Source organism: Neodiprion lecontei, chromosome 4 (genome assembly GCF_021901455.1).
Source record: "Neodiprion lecontei isolate iyNeoLeco1 chromosome 4, iyNeoLeco1.1, whole genome shotgun sequence".
NCBI classification, from domain to species: Eukaryota; Metazoa; Arthropoda; class Insecta; order Hymenoptera; family Diprionidae; genus Neodiprion; species Neodiprion lecontei.
The window spans coordinates 26,353,625-26,373,003 of NC_060263.1; the positions used below are offsets into that span (position 1 = coordinate 26,353,625).

Genomic DNA, 19,379 nt, shown 5'->3' on the forward strand with positions numbered 1-19,379 from the left:
TTTCCTTCTTATTTATTCCCCCCCCCCCCCCCCCGTTTTTTTTTTTTTTTTTTTTTAAGCCAGAAATGGACAGACACTAGAGCCCAGCACTAGCATCTGGTTAAGGAGGCTGGGTGAGGATTCCATCGGTGGTCTGAGCCACCCCCTGACCATGTTGGGTGTGCGGCACGCCGCATCGATGCCTGTGAGGGTATGCCTGCCTACCTACATCCAGCAAGTTGCACAAACGCAGAACGATCCTCTAACGATATCTCGACGGCAGCTTCGGACTGCAGCCGGCTACACAGTGCTCTGCCCTTGTTAGGCGAGCCTCCGGGGGTTCGTGCCTCTTCGGGAACAGGAAATCGACCATAAGGTCGTTGGGCAGGTGCCTGGCGAACTACATACCTCGATCTATACCTGCCGGCTCATCTTCCTCCCTCCCTTAAACGCCTTCGCATCTGCCCCGGCCTGACCACCGTGCTTTAAACCCCCATCATCGCGGACACCTTATTCCGACAAAATCGAGGGGGACGGAACCCTGTTCGATCGTTAATCGGCGCTACTAACTTTTGGGATACTCTGAACGACGAGGTCGAGCTTAAGCCGTTACTGTTCACCAGAGAGTCAAACTTCAATATCTATCCTAGGCGCGTAACAGAACTTTGATGGAATGGGTCGTCCTCTTGTTGACTGCTGACCTGTGTTGGGCATCGTGATAAAACCCTGTCTTTGTGATGTAGGTTTTTAATAAACTTATTCATAAAACATTGCACTGTCTGGAAATAATGTTCTGCTTTTCAATTTCACGAACTAAGCTGACTGGTTAACGTTGAACTCGAAACTGCTCAGACGGTGAGAATAGTTTCTTTTATAACAAAGTTCAACACTTATGCATAGAGACTGGAGTAAATGAATGCAAACCAATCGCTAATGGTGAAACTACGTTTAAGAGTTGTTTGATAACGATTACGTCAACGAGTTATGTGAGGATTACGTTAGCCTTCGAAAAAAAGCGCAAGCCTCGATCGAATTGGGACCTTGAAAATGAGTTTCAGAACTTCGCTGATTGGATTTAGACCACATGGTCAGAAGAATTTGGTTTTCCAGTAAACGGTTCGAACGTCACCGATTCGGATTTCTCCCCATTCGTCGTTACCTGCGACAGCAAACATACGCACAACTCAGCGGTATGATCAAAGACTAATGAGTACAAGCTTCTCCCGATCCCTGGAGACAAAAACCAAGAAAGACTCTCCACTAAAACCAGCGTACATACGATAACTATATATGTATTCCTTGCACTAGCGGCGGTTAAACGATCGATGGAGGATGGATAACGAATGGAAAACTGGTGAAATAACCTAAATTACGTGATGGCTTCCAACCTCGAGTCGTAAAGTGCCGCCTGAAACACACTCACAACCATTGACGAACGTGACGTGGTGGCATGCGATTGCACCTACGTCTGCACAGCGAATGGGGCGTCTAACTATTCCGTTGAAGACAGAGGGAGAGAGAGAGAGGGAGGGAGAGAGAGAGAGAGAGAGAGAGAGAGAGAGAGAGAGAGAGAGAGTCGACTCGAACACCTAGAAGATAAACAAGCAGCGCGTTTAGGAGTCCGCGTTTAAGGGTCGCATAAAGCGTGAATTAAGGTCAGTTAATCCGGTCCTTAACTCGGCGAGTCTGTATCTTTCGGATCACCTTGGGGATCTCGGCGAAACAATTTAACGACCGCTGTACGGGCGTTAAGGTTAAGGCAGGCACTATTAGGTCCCACCCAAAACGTTTGCCGAGTGTTTAGTCTACTCGATGTCGTGCCTACGGTCCGGCCATTTCATGCCGTATAATAACCAGTTAACAAACAGCTGACTTTGGTAGTACGCAGGCTCGAATTCTTGACTTTGTTCAGACATATCCTAATAACCGTATACCTGCTTTTTCACTTTAGAAATTTGATTTCTCCTCAAACTCGTGATTTTTCTCGAAGGTTGACCGGCTGTGAAATTGACCCAAAATTACATCGTCAAATTTTTGTGACATTTTTATTTTCTGTATTACGGTAATTTTTTAATTTTTTTTTTTTTTTCATTCACCCAGGAACTGTTTTCTCCGTCAATAATATTGCGCGCAAGGTTTGGAATATGTTTCAAATCGCCGAAATTATCACGTTCGTAAGCTCGTTTCCGAGAGTAAGAAACACGCGAAAGCTGGACAAGACGATTCTACATCCATAAATATTTTCAACCATCGACTGATAGTGGATTTTATCGATGCGTGAAAATGCTTGCAATAATTTGTTGTGAGCGCTTATTAGCCTGTTTAACGTTCATCATGCGTCAGCTGTGGAGAAAAATCGAAACGATTTCAAGGGAAAATGTCCGGTAATACAATATGTGAGGCTGATCTATCGGAGCTCGGTCGATAATTAATAACATTCAGGTTTTATATTGTAACGTAGATAGATATAAATTATACGCTACGTTGCGCATGCGGTACAATTAAAATATGCCTCGTAATAAATGGCTGTTAAAGACGATTTACCGGTTTTTCAAGGAGGTTGTACGAAATTTAATATCTCTCTTCTTCTTCTCATCATTTTCTTCTTCTTCTTTTTCTTCGTATTTTTTTCCTTCCCGTAATAAAGTATGCACCGAGTTGGCGAAAGCTAAAATTATCCGTAGTTAATCCGCGACGCAAGCTTCACCTACTACGCCATTTTGAATTTTTGAACGATCACGAGGGGACCCTTTGCCTCCCAGTTCGTCTCCAAGTCGCGAATCACGTCTGCAAATTTATTCCTCAAATTATAACCGTGGTTCTTTCGAAGCTGGGACCTTGAGTGTTTTATGACGTAACTGCAGATTATGGTGTGCTCATAGAGATTTGCGCCAACGATGACTGTCATTGATGCGATTTATTACTCCAGCTGGTGAACCACGTGGCCGAGGAATTAGAGGTCACTAATTGAAGGAAATGAGAAAAAAAATTACATCATGAAATTGGTGACACTGAACAGTGCACAAATTTTAGCCTCGCTTCAATGGAGCGCGTGTTTCCGCACTCAATCTATTAAAATCCAATCGCTCAGTTCAGCATTAACGCGCTGACAGAAAATACACGCGTGCCAACTCGTTAATCTTGTCAGGTTTTATATTCGGCGTCTTGCAGTCACCGTGAATAGTATCACGCCGGTGCTTAGCAATGCTGGATCCAAAATTACGTCGAGGCTTCTCTTCGCGGCTCGGTATTTAGCAATTTCCTGCTCCGTCTTCTGTCCGTTTTTTATCCAAAATCACAAGTTATGCTTTTCTCGAGATCTTGGAAATAAAAACTCGCTGGGAAAAATGTGCTTGCGGGTCTCTGAGACGAAACATGTGGTATAACAACTCTAGAAAGTGTCAAAATAGAGTTGCGAGTAATTATCATGCAAAACATGGATAATGAAAATATTTTTCTTTCGAATTTCTGCTCCGAGTTTCTTGCTCGTTAACTAAATTTACCCAAAAAAAGGTGTTTACCGATATGAAACAATTCGATGTCTGGAATGCTTTGCTAAAATTGCGGAATAACAAAATTTCATGTAGCAAACAAATAATAACTAATATCGGGTCTAATAATAGTAATAAAATTTTGAAGAAGAAAAAAAAAGTTGCTAACCGTAATTCAGATACAGCAGGTTAATTGTTTCAACTAACTAAATACTTGTGATATTGCAAATCGAGTAATAAATTCTTGAAAGAAACTATTATTAACGTTAACGTGTAATTTTGAACGAAATAGAAATTTATCGATCACAAATCGTGTTAATTTCGAATCTGTGAGAAAATTTAATCACGAATTTATTATTCTGGTAAATTTATTCCTTAAAATTGTAAACAGCGAGTCATTGGCATAACAACATATAACCACAATGCTTGCTCTGCAAAATAAACAATAATTCACTTTATCATTTTAAACTCGTTGCTCGAACATTTTTTCTCGATAAATCATATATTGTTTGTATTAAATTCAACTTGACCAGATTATCAATCATAGCATTCGAACTTCTGTGTCATCAACGTTCATTGATCTTGTTTGTTTAAGCTGAACATCCGACGCACCCTTGATCTTCATAAAGTCGTTTTCATCGACGGCAATCTGAAGTGTTTCTTCCGATAATCCGCAACGCCTCGTGACCGTACATTTTCAATTTAATTCCCTTACCGTTCTACGACACGGAGTTCCTCGAGTACGTCGTAATAAACTGATACGTGTATACATATATGAATAAATTGCGGGTCGAAAGTTTCTCGCGATACCGACATTGCCTTGCTTATAAGATAGACACGAGGCGTATCGAATTGATCGTGTATGAAAACAATACACGTTTGCTTCTCGCGAGCCAACTTGTCTGTCTGTCTTCTCGGGTTGCGCCAAGTACATTAAATTGCACTTAAGACTACAACACGCGCATTTATAATACCTGCAACGGCTTTACCCTTTTTACCGTCGTCCGCACCTTTCGCACAGGTACGTAATACACGGTACTGGGTATAACGGACGTCGTTTCGGTTTTTCTTCATAGCTTTATAATACTTTCAGTCTGTAGGTATAAATAAGGCAGGAATACTTACCGGCGTCGGTCTTAACTGATAGATTAAAAGTCTTTTAAAAAGAGTCGTGAACTGTACTTTGTACGGTTTTTTGCATCGTAAACTGTTGTATACCTTTAATGATTAACCCACGCCTGCGATATCGTAGAAAGCATATCGTTCAATGGTCAGAAACGCGCCGACCAAGATTTTATCGCTCGAGTTTAACCTGTTTCATGTGTAATAATAACGTCTTCGTTGGCGAACGTTAAGTCGGTGAGAAATTTTTTTAAATACAGCTGACAAATGAATCGAGAAAGCCAGGAGAGAACTAAACTTCTAAAATTGTAATTCGAATTAGCTACATTTAACATCTAAACTGATGAGCTTTTCACGTATTTTTTTTTTTTTTTTTTTTCGTTTCAGGTGAGTTTCTGGATAAAGTTTACAGCCGCCAACCGCAAACCCTTTCAACTGATCTCGGCAATTGAACCAAATTTTATTTGATCCTCTATTTCTTTACATCAAAGAATTGAACTAAAAGCGAAATATGCCTGCTCTCCTCAACGATCGTGACCTTCTAGAAGTCTGACCTACAATCTACGTTGAAATAAATTTACTACTCCCTCAGACCCGCGTGAAATCGTAGATTTTCGGGTGAATTGTGAATCCCCCCATTCGGACATCAGGAGCCGCTGCGGCCCTGCATCGCGGCGCGAAAATTTAGAAAATTTTCTAAAAATTTACAGACAAAAACAGATATCCGACCGAATCGGATGCCGTTCTGCAAACTTGATCAATTATACGGATATTTTAGAAAAAACACAATGCATGCGTTCCTGATATCGAGCTTGCTGCTCGTTCAATCTTGTCTTAATACACTCTGATTTCTAGTTTATTATTCGGCAAAACAAAGTTCAAAGTTGTACGTAGCAGGATAAAAAAAAAAAAAAACTCTTTCCGGCCAGAGATGTGTCTCGAATTTAATTATAAAGAGTCGCTTTATTTTTAAACGTGTGTTTGAAGGCATAAATATTGACTTTACAATAAAAATTCAAATTACATTTTTTTACAGAATGAAATTTTATGTAAAATGCATCGAGGAACAATAGTCCGTATCGATAAGGGCGACTGAGTGGTGACGTTTAAAAAAATCATCACTTTGACTCTATATTAATGGGAAAATTTCTCGATTGCGTTGAACGACCTTTCAGAATCGTATTTTAAACATACCTACCTGAAGAATTTTACTTTTTCTTTGCACATGCGACAAGTTTCCGAGTTCGGAGCGAGAAAGAAAATGTCACTTCCAAACGCAACGCAAGTGTTACACAATTCGAGAACAACGACAGTCTTCAGCAATTATCCGTACCAAAGGGGTGATTATTTTAGTTTCAAAGACCAGACTTTTCATGCAATGGAAGAAAAATTGCACATGGCGATGGATATCCGATCAGGATTATACTCTTGCGAAGGTTACCGGTTAACGATCGGATAACGAGCGAACGCATGGTCAGTCATTCAGTCAGTCAGTCAGTCAGCAAGTCAATCAGTCAGTCAGTCGGTTAACTCTGCAGTGTCGACTTGTTTCCAACTAGTTTAACACGTTAAGATAAATGGATACCGTTCCCCGACAGTTTAGACAGATCGAAGTTACTAACAACTCCGGAGAACCCGTGCCGCATGCATGAGTCCTGATGTAATAATCTCACAATCAGCCTGTGACGGGTTCGTATCACCTGCCGGTATACCTGAGTACATATCCTCAGGATAAGCAGGAAAACAATTACGTCACGCTCATCCGAGCTGCAAAATTAGGGGGATGATCAAAGGTGCTAGGCTGCTGCTTTGCTGTCAAAAATTTATATTCACCTTTTCCTTTTCGGTAATTTTATCACAAGATAATCGAACACTGAGAATTTGTCGAATTAATTATCAATTCATTATATTCGTAAGGCACGATGATTTGCTAAAAACTCTTGAAATACAAGTAATGAAATTTTAAACGAGCGCGATCGCGTTAAAATTATGTAAAATCTGGTAGAATCATTCGATTTCACGTCACGATGTTTTAGTTTATTAGACTAGTCATTGTTCGCAAGTTCATAGACATGGATTTTTTTTTTTTTTTTTTTGTGGCGGAAGGGATAGTAAATTAATTATTGCTGTTTCTTCGATTATTTACCGATATCAAAAAATATCAAAGTATTTGAAATACAGACCCTAGTTTATAACATTAGTATTGCTCTGGTCCGCAATTTTCAGAAAAAATCTTCGTTGCTTACGGACATAAAAATTTGTTAAATTCTAAATTTCCGACTATATCGTAAGAAATTTAACAAAATGTATTGATTCCTGATTCACCAACCTTCTCGATATTCTGCATGTGACATTGAGAATCCAGCAGAAGATCAAATAATTACATCTCGTGTAAAGTTGTAAAAGAAAAAATGAACCATTTCCGAAGGAAACAAGATCGTCACAACGGCACGTTTATTTTCAAAAAATTAACTTCCTACGTGTGCAGAAAGTGGAAGATAATGACAATTTTAACGATGCCGACATATGATTGTTATAGGTATAACGTGTTAACAACAAGATGCGTGACCACCAGCTAGGCGATACGGAACAATTAACAGCCTTGTATACAATACAATTATATAATCAGTTATAACTACACACAGGTTTCATAAATCTGTACACGTCCACTTTGTAAATGATTCAATGCCGCTGCAGTCGGCATGTGAACCGAATTCTTCAACGGTCTGAAACTTAACGCTGTATACCGACGGTAGTTTTTACCTAACATTATCAAGTCTATCAATCTGTTACCGCCAATACCGTTAATTGACTTCGGCTCTTCCGCCGTGTCGTTTCTTCGATTCCAAGTTGTTTTCCCGAAACGAATATAAGCACGTACATGTACTTGTTGCCCTTGTTAACCAGGGAGTTTGATGAGATTGTAGGTACAGCTGGCGGTGAAACGATTCCAGAGTCTCGAGTTCTTTACTCCGTTTAGCAGACGCCGTGTGTACTTTGCGGGATTAGTTTTTCCGGTTTACCCTTCTCGTTTCCTGGTGGCAACAACAACAGTCCCTGAATGTTAATAATATCTGCTGCACTCGTAATTGAATAAACTAGAAACGTGTAACGATCCCTTCACCGTGGACGAACTCTGAAGCTTACCTTTTCTTTCAATGTGTTTGAGATTTTTTTTGCTTTTGTATTTTATTACCGATCATTTTGTATGCGAATAATGGTAGAAGGTTTACAAGGTTTCGTGTTTAGGAAAATTATGCGGATAAGAAATTAGAAACAAGTGTTATTTTTCAATCAGTACATAATTTCTCTACAGCGCAAAAATATGGAAATTGTAATATTCTTCTATCGGTGGTTTGAAACTTGATAGTTATTCAATTTCTTTACTCTGAGACTATTTTGAAAATTTACTTGAATGACGATTTTCGATATGTATATTGCATAAAATTCTTGAAAACATTGTTTTCCGGAAATGTCTTAAACTAATATCAAATTCAATTTCAATGCTGGGGAATTTATTATTCGGAGGAATGAGTCGATCAAATCGAAAAAAATCAGTAACGATATTATTAAGGATTCGAAAAATTCAATCCTTCATCAATTGTGTACAGTGTAAAAGATATGCGCCAGACATCCGGAGTATTTCGAGAATTCTTTCCCATTAAAAGTGTGTCCTCTCAAAACCGCAGACAATTCAATCGGTCTGGAATCTCCAAACCGCTTTCGGGAACTTATTGAGGTACCTTCGAAATTCATTCGAGACCCTAACTATAATCCTCAGAGAATCGTGAGGTTTGCGTGGAGGGTTAAGGTTCTCTACCGATCCGAATGATTCGTATAATATTAGAAGAAGAGCGCAGGAATGAATATAATGACTATAAATAGACAAATAAATACAAGGGGAGGGAAAAGAGATAAGTGAAACAAACATAGAACTTTGTTACAGCTGCTGTTATTCTCAAGGTGCTTTTCTCCATCGTTCAAGTAATGCGAAGCTCGGAGACGTTACATTTTGGAAACAAACAATCTTGTCGCAGAATATAACCTTTATAAAATGAGGAATACATAACTAAGCTTTGTGTGAATTGTAAATTCGTTTTGAGAAAGAAATCGGTCACGTCAATCGATACGTTTTAGTCCATTTAATCCCTCGCTTAAATAATGTTCTTAAGTAATGTATTGTTCGAACTTTGCCAGTATGAAATTTCAAGCTGAAAAAAGCTTCTAAAAGTTAAACAACGATATCAGCTTGGGTTAAATTTCTTCAATCGTAACTCTAATTAATGCGTTTATATCTTATTTGTCTTATACACAAAGTTTCTACGGGCTGATATATTTATAGCTATAACCTATTTAACAGCTACTGTTTGTTCAGCTGGAAATGGAGAAATGGAACAAATATTTAGAATCGAGGATCCAGGAATGAGAAATTTTATGTATTCATCTTTGGAGGGTGTGTTTTCAGTTCACTGACAAAAGCAATAATATTACAGAATGTTCAAGTTTTTAATTTATAAAAATGAACGTTCCGTGTAATTATTGGTACGATATTAGTAACTTGTGTAGCTTATAAATTCCAAACCCAAGTACATTTCGACTTAATCGAGCACTCAATTTATCATTCGCATCGTGTAGCGTAAAATTTAGTGCTTCTTCCTATTGATACAGCATAATTATTCCACGTTTAGCTGTCTCGGTCACTCGGCTGTATTAATTTGAAATACTTTTACAATACACATTCACTGTTGATTTCACTGGTGTAATTTTTTCCACGTTGATCTTTACACTCCGGTAAAAAAAAACCAGCTTTTTATGCAAAATCTTCCTCCCGGACAATAATATAACTCACTCTTGAATGCCGAATGAATCAATTACTGAAACACTTTACACATGACGATGAGTCCAACTCGAGGAATAAGAAATGCAGGCGACTCGCTTATAAGGTAACAACGTGTTTTTGCGCTACGCCGGTATCATTTTCGTGAGAAAATCTTGGATCTCACAATCTGCCATTCACGTGCTCCGTGAGTTTGTGCGGTGCTGCACCATTGCTAGAGAGACGTATAGCGCATTCCTTGCATGCCTTCGACATGCAGCCGCGGCCTATAGGCGGAATTTTCGACGAAGAGTTCATCCTGAGAAAAATTTCATTTTTTATATAGTTATTAGAAAATTATAGTAAAATATGTTACCGTTTACAATATATTAAAACGGTTTACGATATTATTATAATTGAAAAATATTAATTTTGTAAAAGTAACTATTTGTTGTGGTTGTAGCTGGATCGATACCACGTTTTATGAGGTTACAGTAACATCGAATATCTTCGGTCAGTTTCGTAGACTTCTTCAGCAAAATAAGACCCTGATGTCAGTTTATTGTCGCATAAAAATTAAATTATCACAATTGTTTCAAGAAAATATAACACGAGTAACTATGATAACAAAGAATCATGTCATATCGTACCCAGAATGAGTGTATTTTTTGTTTATGGTGAAAAAAACGACAATTTTCAAGCCGACTTTGTGGTAACCATAGCTGAGATTTTCACTCGGTTCACCGACGCAGGCACGCAGCCAGCTCCATTTGTAGGTATAAATGTTGTACCCGAGGTCCTGTCCGCCTCTGATTTACCTTGTCCCTGCAGTCTCCACCCCCCGACCATTGACCTTTGACCCTCAACTCCGGCCTCTCGACCCTCCTGGAGGCAATGCACACGTCGAATCGTTCCGCGCCGGTAAAAAAAAAAATACATCCGAATTTTAAAGCCGTAGCAAATCAAGTCAGCGTTATGTGTAAAGAGCCCATTTTTGGTAGAAAACGCGAAAGGCAAAACAATCTAATTCACTCGAGATTTTTATTTTTGCTCTTATTTATACGATACGTTCTTTTTGTATCATTTTTTTATCTTGTGCTTTAATTATGGTTTTTGATTTATTTATCTTTTTTTTTCGTTCAACAACGTTCACGTATTTTCTCCTGATTATGGTCTTGAAAAAACTTTCAAACTGTTATTCGAAACCGCGAATAAACGTGTGGAAAATGATTTTTCAATTAATTTCGGAAAAAAACAACGTCCATTTTAATCGGATTGAATTTTTCAGCTGTTCTTTGCGTTATCGTTCCTAACTTGAAATCTGAACTTTTTTTGCGAATAGTGATGTTAGTGCAATTTAATCCCGATTATTTATTCAAGTTTCTTTCGAGTAGCTGTTCACAGCAGACAGTAAAATTTTGTCGAGAACCTAAATTTCGATCGATCAAAATTAGGGTAAAATATTTTCACTCGTGATTTTCGTGCAGAGACTATAATATTCTCATCGATTTCACGCTCAAATATCTCAAGTTTCTTCCAATTTCTTTTCGACGATTTCCAACTTTCCTTTCCATCGCTACATTTCGTTGCGTATAATATAGAGAAAAAAAAAATCTATAACACAATTTTGCCTCGAGTGAATTGAATTCGCGATCCGAATTCCACTCGACAAAAGTACAATAGGAACGTTTTTCCCCTTAACCGCATTATTCGCGAGTGAACCTTGACCTCTAAAATATTATAAGTTCCTCCATTACTGCAACGCGATAAAAATGTATCAAAACGGTTGTGAAAAAAAATGGACGAAAAAAAATTTCGGCGACCGGGTGGAGGGATTAAACGTATCAGTCAGTGTCGTCGACGTTTGCACAGGTGAGACTCGCAATCAGTTAATACGAGGCTCTGCACGGTGCAGTGAGTTGGAAATCCGTAACAGTCGAGATAATTTCACCCTAAAACGTTCCTCGTCTCTTTGTTTGGTGGGTAAAATTTATGACGAGAGACGAGCGCGAGTTGAACACAATGCAAGAGTTTGATTGTAATTTTGAACAAAATAACGACAAAAACAACATCGAATCACACAGTGGTGTAATTTTCGCTCAGTCAGATTCGGTGCAAAAACGAGGCAACAAACCGCATCGTCTATTACTCTAAGATGTGTTTGTTTTTTCATTGGCTCGTAAGTTTTTCGCTGCGAGCTTAAACTGCTAAGTCGATTTACGGGCGCACAGCGTACAAAGAGAAATGCACCCGCGCAAATCCCATTTCCTCTTTTCAATCTCGCGGGGCAAAGCTGAACCGCTGCAGGCTTCCACCGCAAACCGCTGCCGTGCATTAACCGAAGTGCACATCAAAGCAATCCATGCACTGGCCGGCCCCCGTACGTATCTATCCACGTGACCCCCTCGATCTCGATGGATCAAATTTCCAAGGAACTTGCCGTTTTGTAACGATCGTCGTCTACGACTCGCCTTCCGCTTCGCTCCAAACTTACCTCAGCTCTGCACTTTCGAGTGTCGCTTGTGTGCTGACGTATCTTATCTTCCCCACCTTTCGACTTTCTCTCTCTCTCTCTTATCATGTTTCTGTATGACGAAACACGTCGAAACGAGGGACGGAAAAACTAGCTGCCGTAGCAGAGAAAACTGCGGAATCCTACGAAGAAAAAAAATATGTTACGGAAAACTCGGAGATATTTTGAAGTGTTCTGTAAAATGTGATTTATCGACAAAGACGGTATCATCCAAGTTCAGATCCGCGGAATATTCATTTTCATTTCAACCAGCGAAACGAATGAAAATAACCGCAGCACGGTTTCACGATCTCGGATAAGGGAAAAAGGGGCGGGAGTAAATTTCATTCTGCGTGGTATCCGATTCTTCATAAACCGTGGATTATAACTTTGACCCAGTTTCAAATATCCCCGAGAGAATTTTTTGGCACTGAATTGAACGGAATTGCAAGCGCATTATACGGTTATGCGGACGAGTTTTGCAGACTGCGAATTGGAAAGGATCCATGCATTTATCTCATAGAAATTCAGACTGTACTTTTAACTCTTTTAACTTCTTTAAGTCTACACCTGACTCGGTGCCGTAATTTATACCTGCTGAAACTACAGAGTAACCAAATTCGACTTGCGAGGATAAAATTATTGTATTTATAGCGTTGAGTTTCAACGGACTCAGCAGCGGAGAGGAAATACGCAGAGTTCTGTTTTTTTCCTACTCCGTCGCAAATCCGCCAGTTACAGGAGTTCAATAATCCCCGATATGCGAGAGATATTCAGAGACCGAACGAAACCGCAAACACGTACAGAAATTTGACCACGAGTTATCGGGCTGCGTGGCAACGTATAATCAAAGCAAAATTTTACACACGTATTCAAGAAACTCTGAAGAACTCGCAATCGGTGTAATAAATACGCGAAACTGCACAGTTCTCAATATCATACTTTCGCTTCAAAATGGTATGGACAGGTTTTAAACTGCTTTAATGCAAAGCTGGGCGGCAGCTTCGTTTCTTACGCCTATTTTTTCAATACTAGTACAAAATTAAAGAGTGTAATTTATTCGATCGTTATTGAAGAAAGCCTTAAAAATAGCGGACCAAGGAGTGAACAATCATTTATCAGTGAAATGAATTCGACCAGAGTTAATGAAGGGTGATTTCCTTTTATAAAAGCTGTCAAATCCTCCAAAAAATTACGTTCAATGCAATCAATCTTATTGTAAAGACGGTGCAAGAGTGTTGGAAAATTGGGAAAAGCTGTTTCAAAATTTGATGAAACGTTCATAAAATATATAGTGTTTCCATCCCACCAGAAAACACTAATTATCATCCATTCACGGGTGGGCTAAAAGGCTTGAAAGGTTTTTTTGTTACACGGGTGTCGAGTATCGCCAGAAGGGAGACTCGGAGTCGACATTTGTTTTTAATGGTATCACGTGTTTCGACACCCCGTGTCTACGTAACGTTAAACAAACACGCGTGCCCGGCTTCGAAGCCTCCACTAACACTTCGGAAGATCGTGCCGCGACACTCGGTGTGTCAGGGCGTATATATTCGTCGGTGAACAAAATTGCCGCCGGTTGGTCGGAATGAGTCTTGTCATTAATAACATTCCCCTTGGATCGAGCCTCTTCCCTTTACGCCTTTGCGTAATTTCGTAAGATTCAGGAACTCGGTGCCGCAGTATTATATCGGTCCGGGATTCAATTAAACGCCATCGTTTAAGCCCCTGTTTTTATGCCGGCATCATTTTTTTCATGTTAGATTTAGACCGTGGAAAATGAAAATCATTGCAGTCCGTTAACTAAGAGCGTGTCTCGAGGAGGTCTTCTATGTATTCTTCCATTCCCTATTACAGATTTTTGTAAAAGCACAAACTTTTCCGGAAGATTTTCGTTGTGTTTGGAAATTGAAAATATGCCACTGAAACTTCTTACAAATCTTACGCTTTAGATGTTAGAAATTTCGAAAAACTCGTTTGGAAGGCAATCGACTTGATAATTTCTCAACTCTGAAACGGGCTGACCAAATTTCTTTATTTACAATATATCACCGACACGTTAACAGTCATGTAGATTTTGGTAACTAACTAACGATATCTTCCGGTGTGATTGGATTCAGGTTTTTCTTCGTATGGCACAAACGTATCAGGCCAAATAAGAAATTTCAAACCCTAATTTAGTTTCGTGAAATTCCGGTTGTCGAGGCTAAATATTATTCCTTATCGGTTTTTGTTTCGTTTAGACGAGAGAATTCTTTGATCAGCTTTCTTTGCGCTCCCAAGTCATCCGCGAGTGAGGTCAAGAGGTGAGAGACTTTGCAAGTGAGAAGAGTCTTGCAAGACAGACGAGTAGATGCGACAAGTACAGGCGTAAGAGTTTCAACTCTTCAACTAACCCTTGTCCTGGTTTGTATCTGTCGACGATACACGGTGATAAAGAGTCGCGTGCAGTTGATGCGCACGGGGATGAAATTGAAACATGGCCTCGGAGATCGGCAGTGAATCCGAGTAATGAGGACATCCATGATGCGGTGAGCGTGTTGAAGTTCTAATTTATGCACCTTTTACGAAATGTTAACGACTGTTTAGTCGGACCTTATGCTAATTTTCAGTTTTATTACCACGCGTTATGTAGTTAGTCAATGGCGATTGAGTCCGTTGGAACTATCTGGCGTATTAGACTGAGCATTGAGCAGCATCTCTTACAATTAGTGTAATAGGCGGATCGTGAAGCCAGACGCTGTCTACGAATAGCCGTCCAAGCTTTAGACACGGTTGCGATATGCACACGATATTAATCGCCTGTTTACTGTGAAAATAATACCATCTTCTTTTTTCTTTCCTCAATATCTTATTTCCATGGCGTAAACGATATCTGAATGTATACCGAAGAAACGGAATTTGGAAAGTGAATGGTTTCATCACTTTGAAAGTAAAACATCAGGCTGCTATTAACAGCAGCTTGCTCCCGGTATGACTCGATGACGGGAGTCGCGGAGGTTTTAAGAACCCGACAATTCGTTTACTAACACCTAAATGTCACTCCTCATTCTACAGATGCAGGGAAATTAATTGACTCGAAGAGAGACGGGTACACGATTGCGCGCTCGGTTTATTTTCAAACTTATTTCCAACGCGGATACTTATTCTCTGTGACGCGCGATAAAAGGCTTCAAGATCGGTTCGAAACGAATCAAACGAATGGTCGTAGCAATCTCCCCAAGTACATTGTTTTGTAGTAAAAACCATTCAGCCTTCTTCGAAAGCTTCCCCTTCTTCAGAGTAATGAACTGTGTCTTTATTCCTGATGTGAATCCAATAAGATGTCTGATATTGAGTTGGTACGAAACGAAGTAAGAATTAAAGAGGAAAAGATCTTTTCCTTGTAGCTTTGGATAGTAAATAGTCACAAAAAAATAATGACAAAAGTACGGAAGACGGTGCTAAAGCAAGATTTTCACGCCTCCAAGACGGCCGAACACCTCGCAGGTATTCCACGCAGCACATTGCGTGACATGCAAAATGTAACGCGTTGGCATGCCCATTGTCCATCGGTTCGTCCGCGAGGAAGGAGAATTCGAACAAGTTGGGAACGGTTGGTACCCACGTCATTTCCTGGGCACTTCTCACACGTACCACAGGACCGAATTTAGCACAATCAGATAATGCGGGCTCCGTGCATATCTCTCGGTGTCGTTTGGCGTTCCCGAACCAACACCGACGTTCGTTCGTATCCGGACTCTGCGGGGGCCATCGTCGATTTGTCGGTACAATAGGTGGCCGGACGATACCCCATTCCATTGGAAGGTACGTACGTGCTGCAGGGACAAACCGGAACCGCATGCAGATAAGACATACGCCGATCTGCGACCGAACCCATTTCCGGGCCCATTTCCGGACGCTCCGAATTTCCTCGAAAACTGGCGTTGATGGAACGTGCCTACCCTCTTCCGGATTCACCTTTATAGGGGTCTTTTCTCTCCCGTCTCATGGCGTCGTGGTTTTTATCAACCGATGACGTGCTTTGGAGTCAGGTACGAACTTCGAAGGCGTGCCTTAAAGTTTTTGGCGTTTTTATAAGCCAATTTGAATACTATGCAATCCGAGAGATATTTTTTAAAACTCAAGATTCGGTCTAAGCTAACAATTGGTCAACTCTACGTTGAGTTTAAAGCTTCGACGACAACGTGGGCGGTGTTATATTCTGAATAGAAAGTTTTCGTCTGTGGAGCACCTGATGTAAGAATGTATGTAGATGAATGTTTACATGTTGGAATCTTACGCTTCTGATGGGAAGCACGCAAGACGGTCAAAACTGTCTAATAAATGATATGCGGATGTGCGGTATCATTAGTTACGAGAAAATTCATTGTTGGAGATATAAATTTGAAAAACTGGCGATTTTGAAAAATTAACGACGGTGTTATATTCTCTTGGAAGCGATCGTTTCGTTTTCCCGATCAGAAACCGGTAATGCCATCCCCCGTTTAGTGAAGATTTCTTTTTTCTCTTCTCCTCTTACACTGGCAACTCTCAAGACAGAAAGTCTCTTTACATAATGAATTCCACGTCGTTCGAAACACCCGGAGTAACTCGTTTAATGGCGACACCAATTTGCTCTCTACGGCACTGTATCATACGAGTGTCCAGCTTATGCCTATCCTGAAGAAGAACCGTGGCTATACCGGCTATCGAAGTGCCTTCCTAGCATAGCTTTCGGAACTTAACCGAACCTTCCCAGAAAACTTCTCAAGAACACACATGGTGCCGGATTCTGGGATCTTTTGAGGCTTTCCACGTGCAGCTGGAAACGTCTTTTAACGTAACCATGAGTCAATCGACTCGAACCCCTTATTCACCTTGTGTCATGTCAGTTGGCCTATTCCTCTGCGCAATAGACACTAGATCTTGACTAAGTAAACTTTCGGGGACAAGTTGCGTCCAGCATGAATAAGCCTCGTAACGGCGCTTTAACGAAACGAACGTGACTTTTCATCGAGTTCTTACTGGGCGCTAGTGACGTTAAGGGACTTTGAACGAGTGCGGCAGATTGACGCTGAATGCAATCAGCGTCGTTAGAATCTTAGGGTACAAATGACGCCTGCCGAAGGTAATCGAGACCAGTGACGTCAAGACCGGTCTTGCGACTCTCGAGGAACTCGCGCCGGTCCAATTATTGGACTCTAAACGTACCGCTGCTCGCTAATTGCATGCGAATATATCCCGCCGCTTTATCGAGAATCTCTCGAGCTTCTCAGTTGTCCGGGATAAAACGACGAGGCGTAAAACGACGATCATGTTGCGTGGAATCGAACTACACTGATCACAAAATTGTCTACGTACGCTCTACAGGTAATGTTCGCGCTACAGTCAATTGGCTATCGCCATTTTATTCGCTTACCGTCCTGATCGAATAACAATTAGCTCTAATTAATACGTTATGTAAATAATCGCTTTAGGACTAATTAATTCAGAACGAAGTGCGTGAATAAAATTATATATTCCGTCGTTAATACTAATTCTCCAACTTTATCGCTATAAGTACACTTAATTAAATTAAAAAAAAAAAAACATGACGGACGTATATCATACTTTCATTGCACATCATTTTTGCATACCGATACTTTCCAACCGCAGACCATTATATGCAGCTGCGAACGATAGCGATTTTTATCATTCTTCCCGTTGTACAGTATATTTTAACGTTTGAACTTAATCATGAAAGACGGAATTCACGAAGCAATCGAGTTCGAAGATGCATTTTATTTTATTTTGCGACGTTAAATCGAGACGATTCATGCACATATTACTGAAGAAATGTGGCTTGCTTTGTGCCGGACAGTAAAGGGCACTGGAAACTTTACGATCTCGGAAAATAAGTTATACCGTCTTAACTGCCTCTTAAACGTACTATGGAAGAACACTTCGCCGTATGTGAGAGGAATGCAGCCGCATGTAACTAATGAGCCGCGAATAAAAATCGCTAGTAAGTACCAACTTTGGCTCCACAAGACCGCAAAACTGGTCCAGAACTCCTTTTAATTGCAACCGGAAATGTAAGCTTCGCTTTTCAAATCGAAGTATCAAAACTTCTGGACAATTGAGCTGATATTATTACACTACTTATTGCACTCTAACCAATTCTATCGCTAAATGTAACGCAGGGCAGTTCAATTTTCGTGCTGAAAACCTTGCGGATCATTGAAGAAGATAAATCAAATTCTGAAATCCAGGTTTGTTTTTCACAGCAGTTCAACGATATGCGTGATCAATGAATTTAGTTGATTGGCGTATCGATCAGCGTCAGTGCAGACATGCCCAGTTTGAACAACGGTTTGGGTGAATCAAATCAGGCAAAAGCTTTCGGCGAACGCTGCGCCGCGTGTATTTTGAATTTATAGAAGTCGATGCGCTGCGGGAGAGCAATTACACTCTGAGTCGTGCGTACTTTTCAATATCCGTGCACAATACTCCGAGTAATTAATTACTATAAACAACTAATCTCGAAGATGGGTGAGGGATCCGTGTCGTGATAATATCAGCATCAAGACGGTGCACAGCCACCCATGAAGAAGAATTGCACATAGTTGGAATTTAATTAATATCTTCACCCTCCTTCTCCCACGGGTGACACCGAGAAGAAACGCCGCGTGTTTAACTGCTCGGGGGATAAGTATACCTATATTGCCCGATACACACACGCGTCTTTCATCCGTCTGTGTAATGCGAATTCTTCCTTTTGCCTAGGCCTCTTCATAATATAGTGTCACAGCTCACCGTGGGAACGCGGACACTTTTCACTGCAGCATATCCTGCGGGATCTCTGCATTACCGTAATTTTCAATTACGGTGTATTGTCAGCGCGAAATTGCTGAAATGCGTGTGTCAATCTCGAAGAGAGTGATCTTCGTTTTGATTCTGCGTATAATTGATATCTCTGTCGCTTCTTTTTCTGCATATTAGTTGACGTATAATAAAAATGATCTCGTTCCGACTGTTACAGTATTCAAGATGATATGACACTCGGCTGAGACGAAACGTTGCTTTGGCAGAGCAGTCACCATGAAGGCAATACTTCAGATTTTCGCGGTTTTTATTTTGACCGCGAGTGCCCGTCGCCCGGACAATGACGCCCCCGCTGAGGACGTCTTTGGTGCTCAGCGTCGCGGCGCCTCTCACAAGAACAACCATGCCAACAACCAGCCGAACTCCCCTTATCTTCCGTATCAACAACCCAGGGAGCGGAAACCCAATATCGTCCTCATATTGACCGACGACCAGGACGTCGAGCTCGGTAAGTTCGGAAATATGAAATCCGCAATATCTAACGCATTCTTTCGAGTAATTGTTTTCCCTTCATTTTTCGCTGGTTCTATCTCTGTCTCCCGTGCTCTGGTAGAGTTATTAATAATCGTTGTTTGACTTTAATCATCCGTCACTACAAATAATACAATTATTT

At 40.5% G+C, this 19,379-nt stretch overlaps 1 protein-coding gene across 2 annotated transcripts in view; it reads left to right on the top strand.

Annotated features, from left to right (window-relative positions):
• Nucleotides 1–19,379, top strand: part of LOC107218602 (extracellular sulfatase SULF-1 homolog) — an 86,586-nt gene that overhangs the window by 16,937 nt on the left and 50,270 nt on the right. For both annotated transcript variants that reach the window (XM_046738605.1, XM_015656523.2), the window contains exon 2: nt 18,924–19,214. In XM_046738605.1, the coding sequence (XP_046594561.1) occupies nt 18,983–19,214 (232 nt within the window). In that variant the 5' untranslated portion in view covers nt 18,924–18,982. The remainder of the gene's footprint in view (nt 1–18,923; nt 19,215–19,379) is intronic.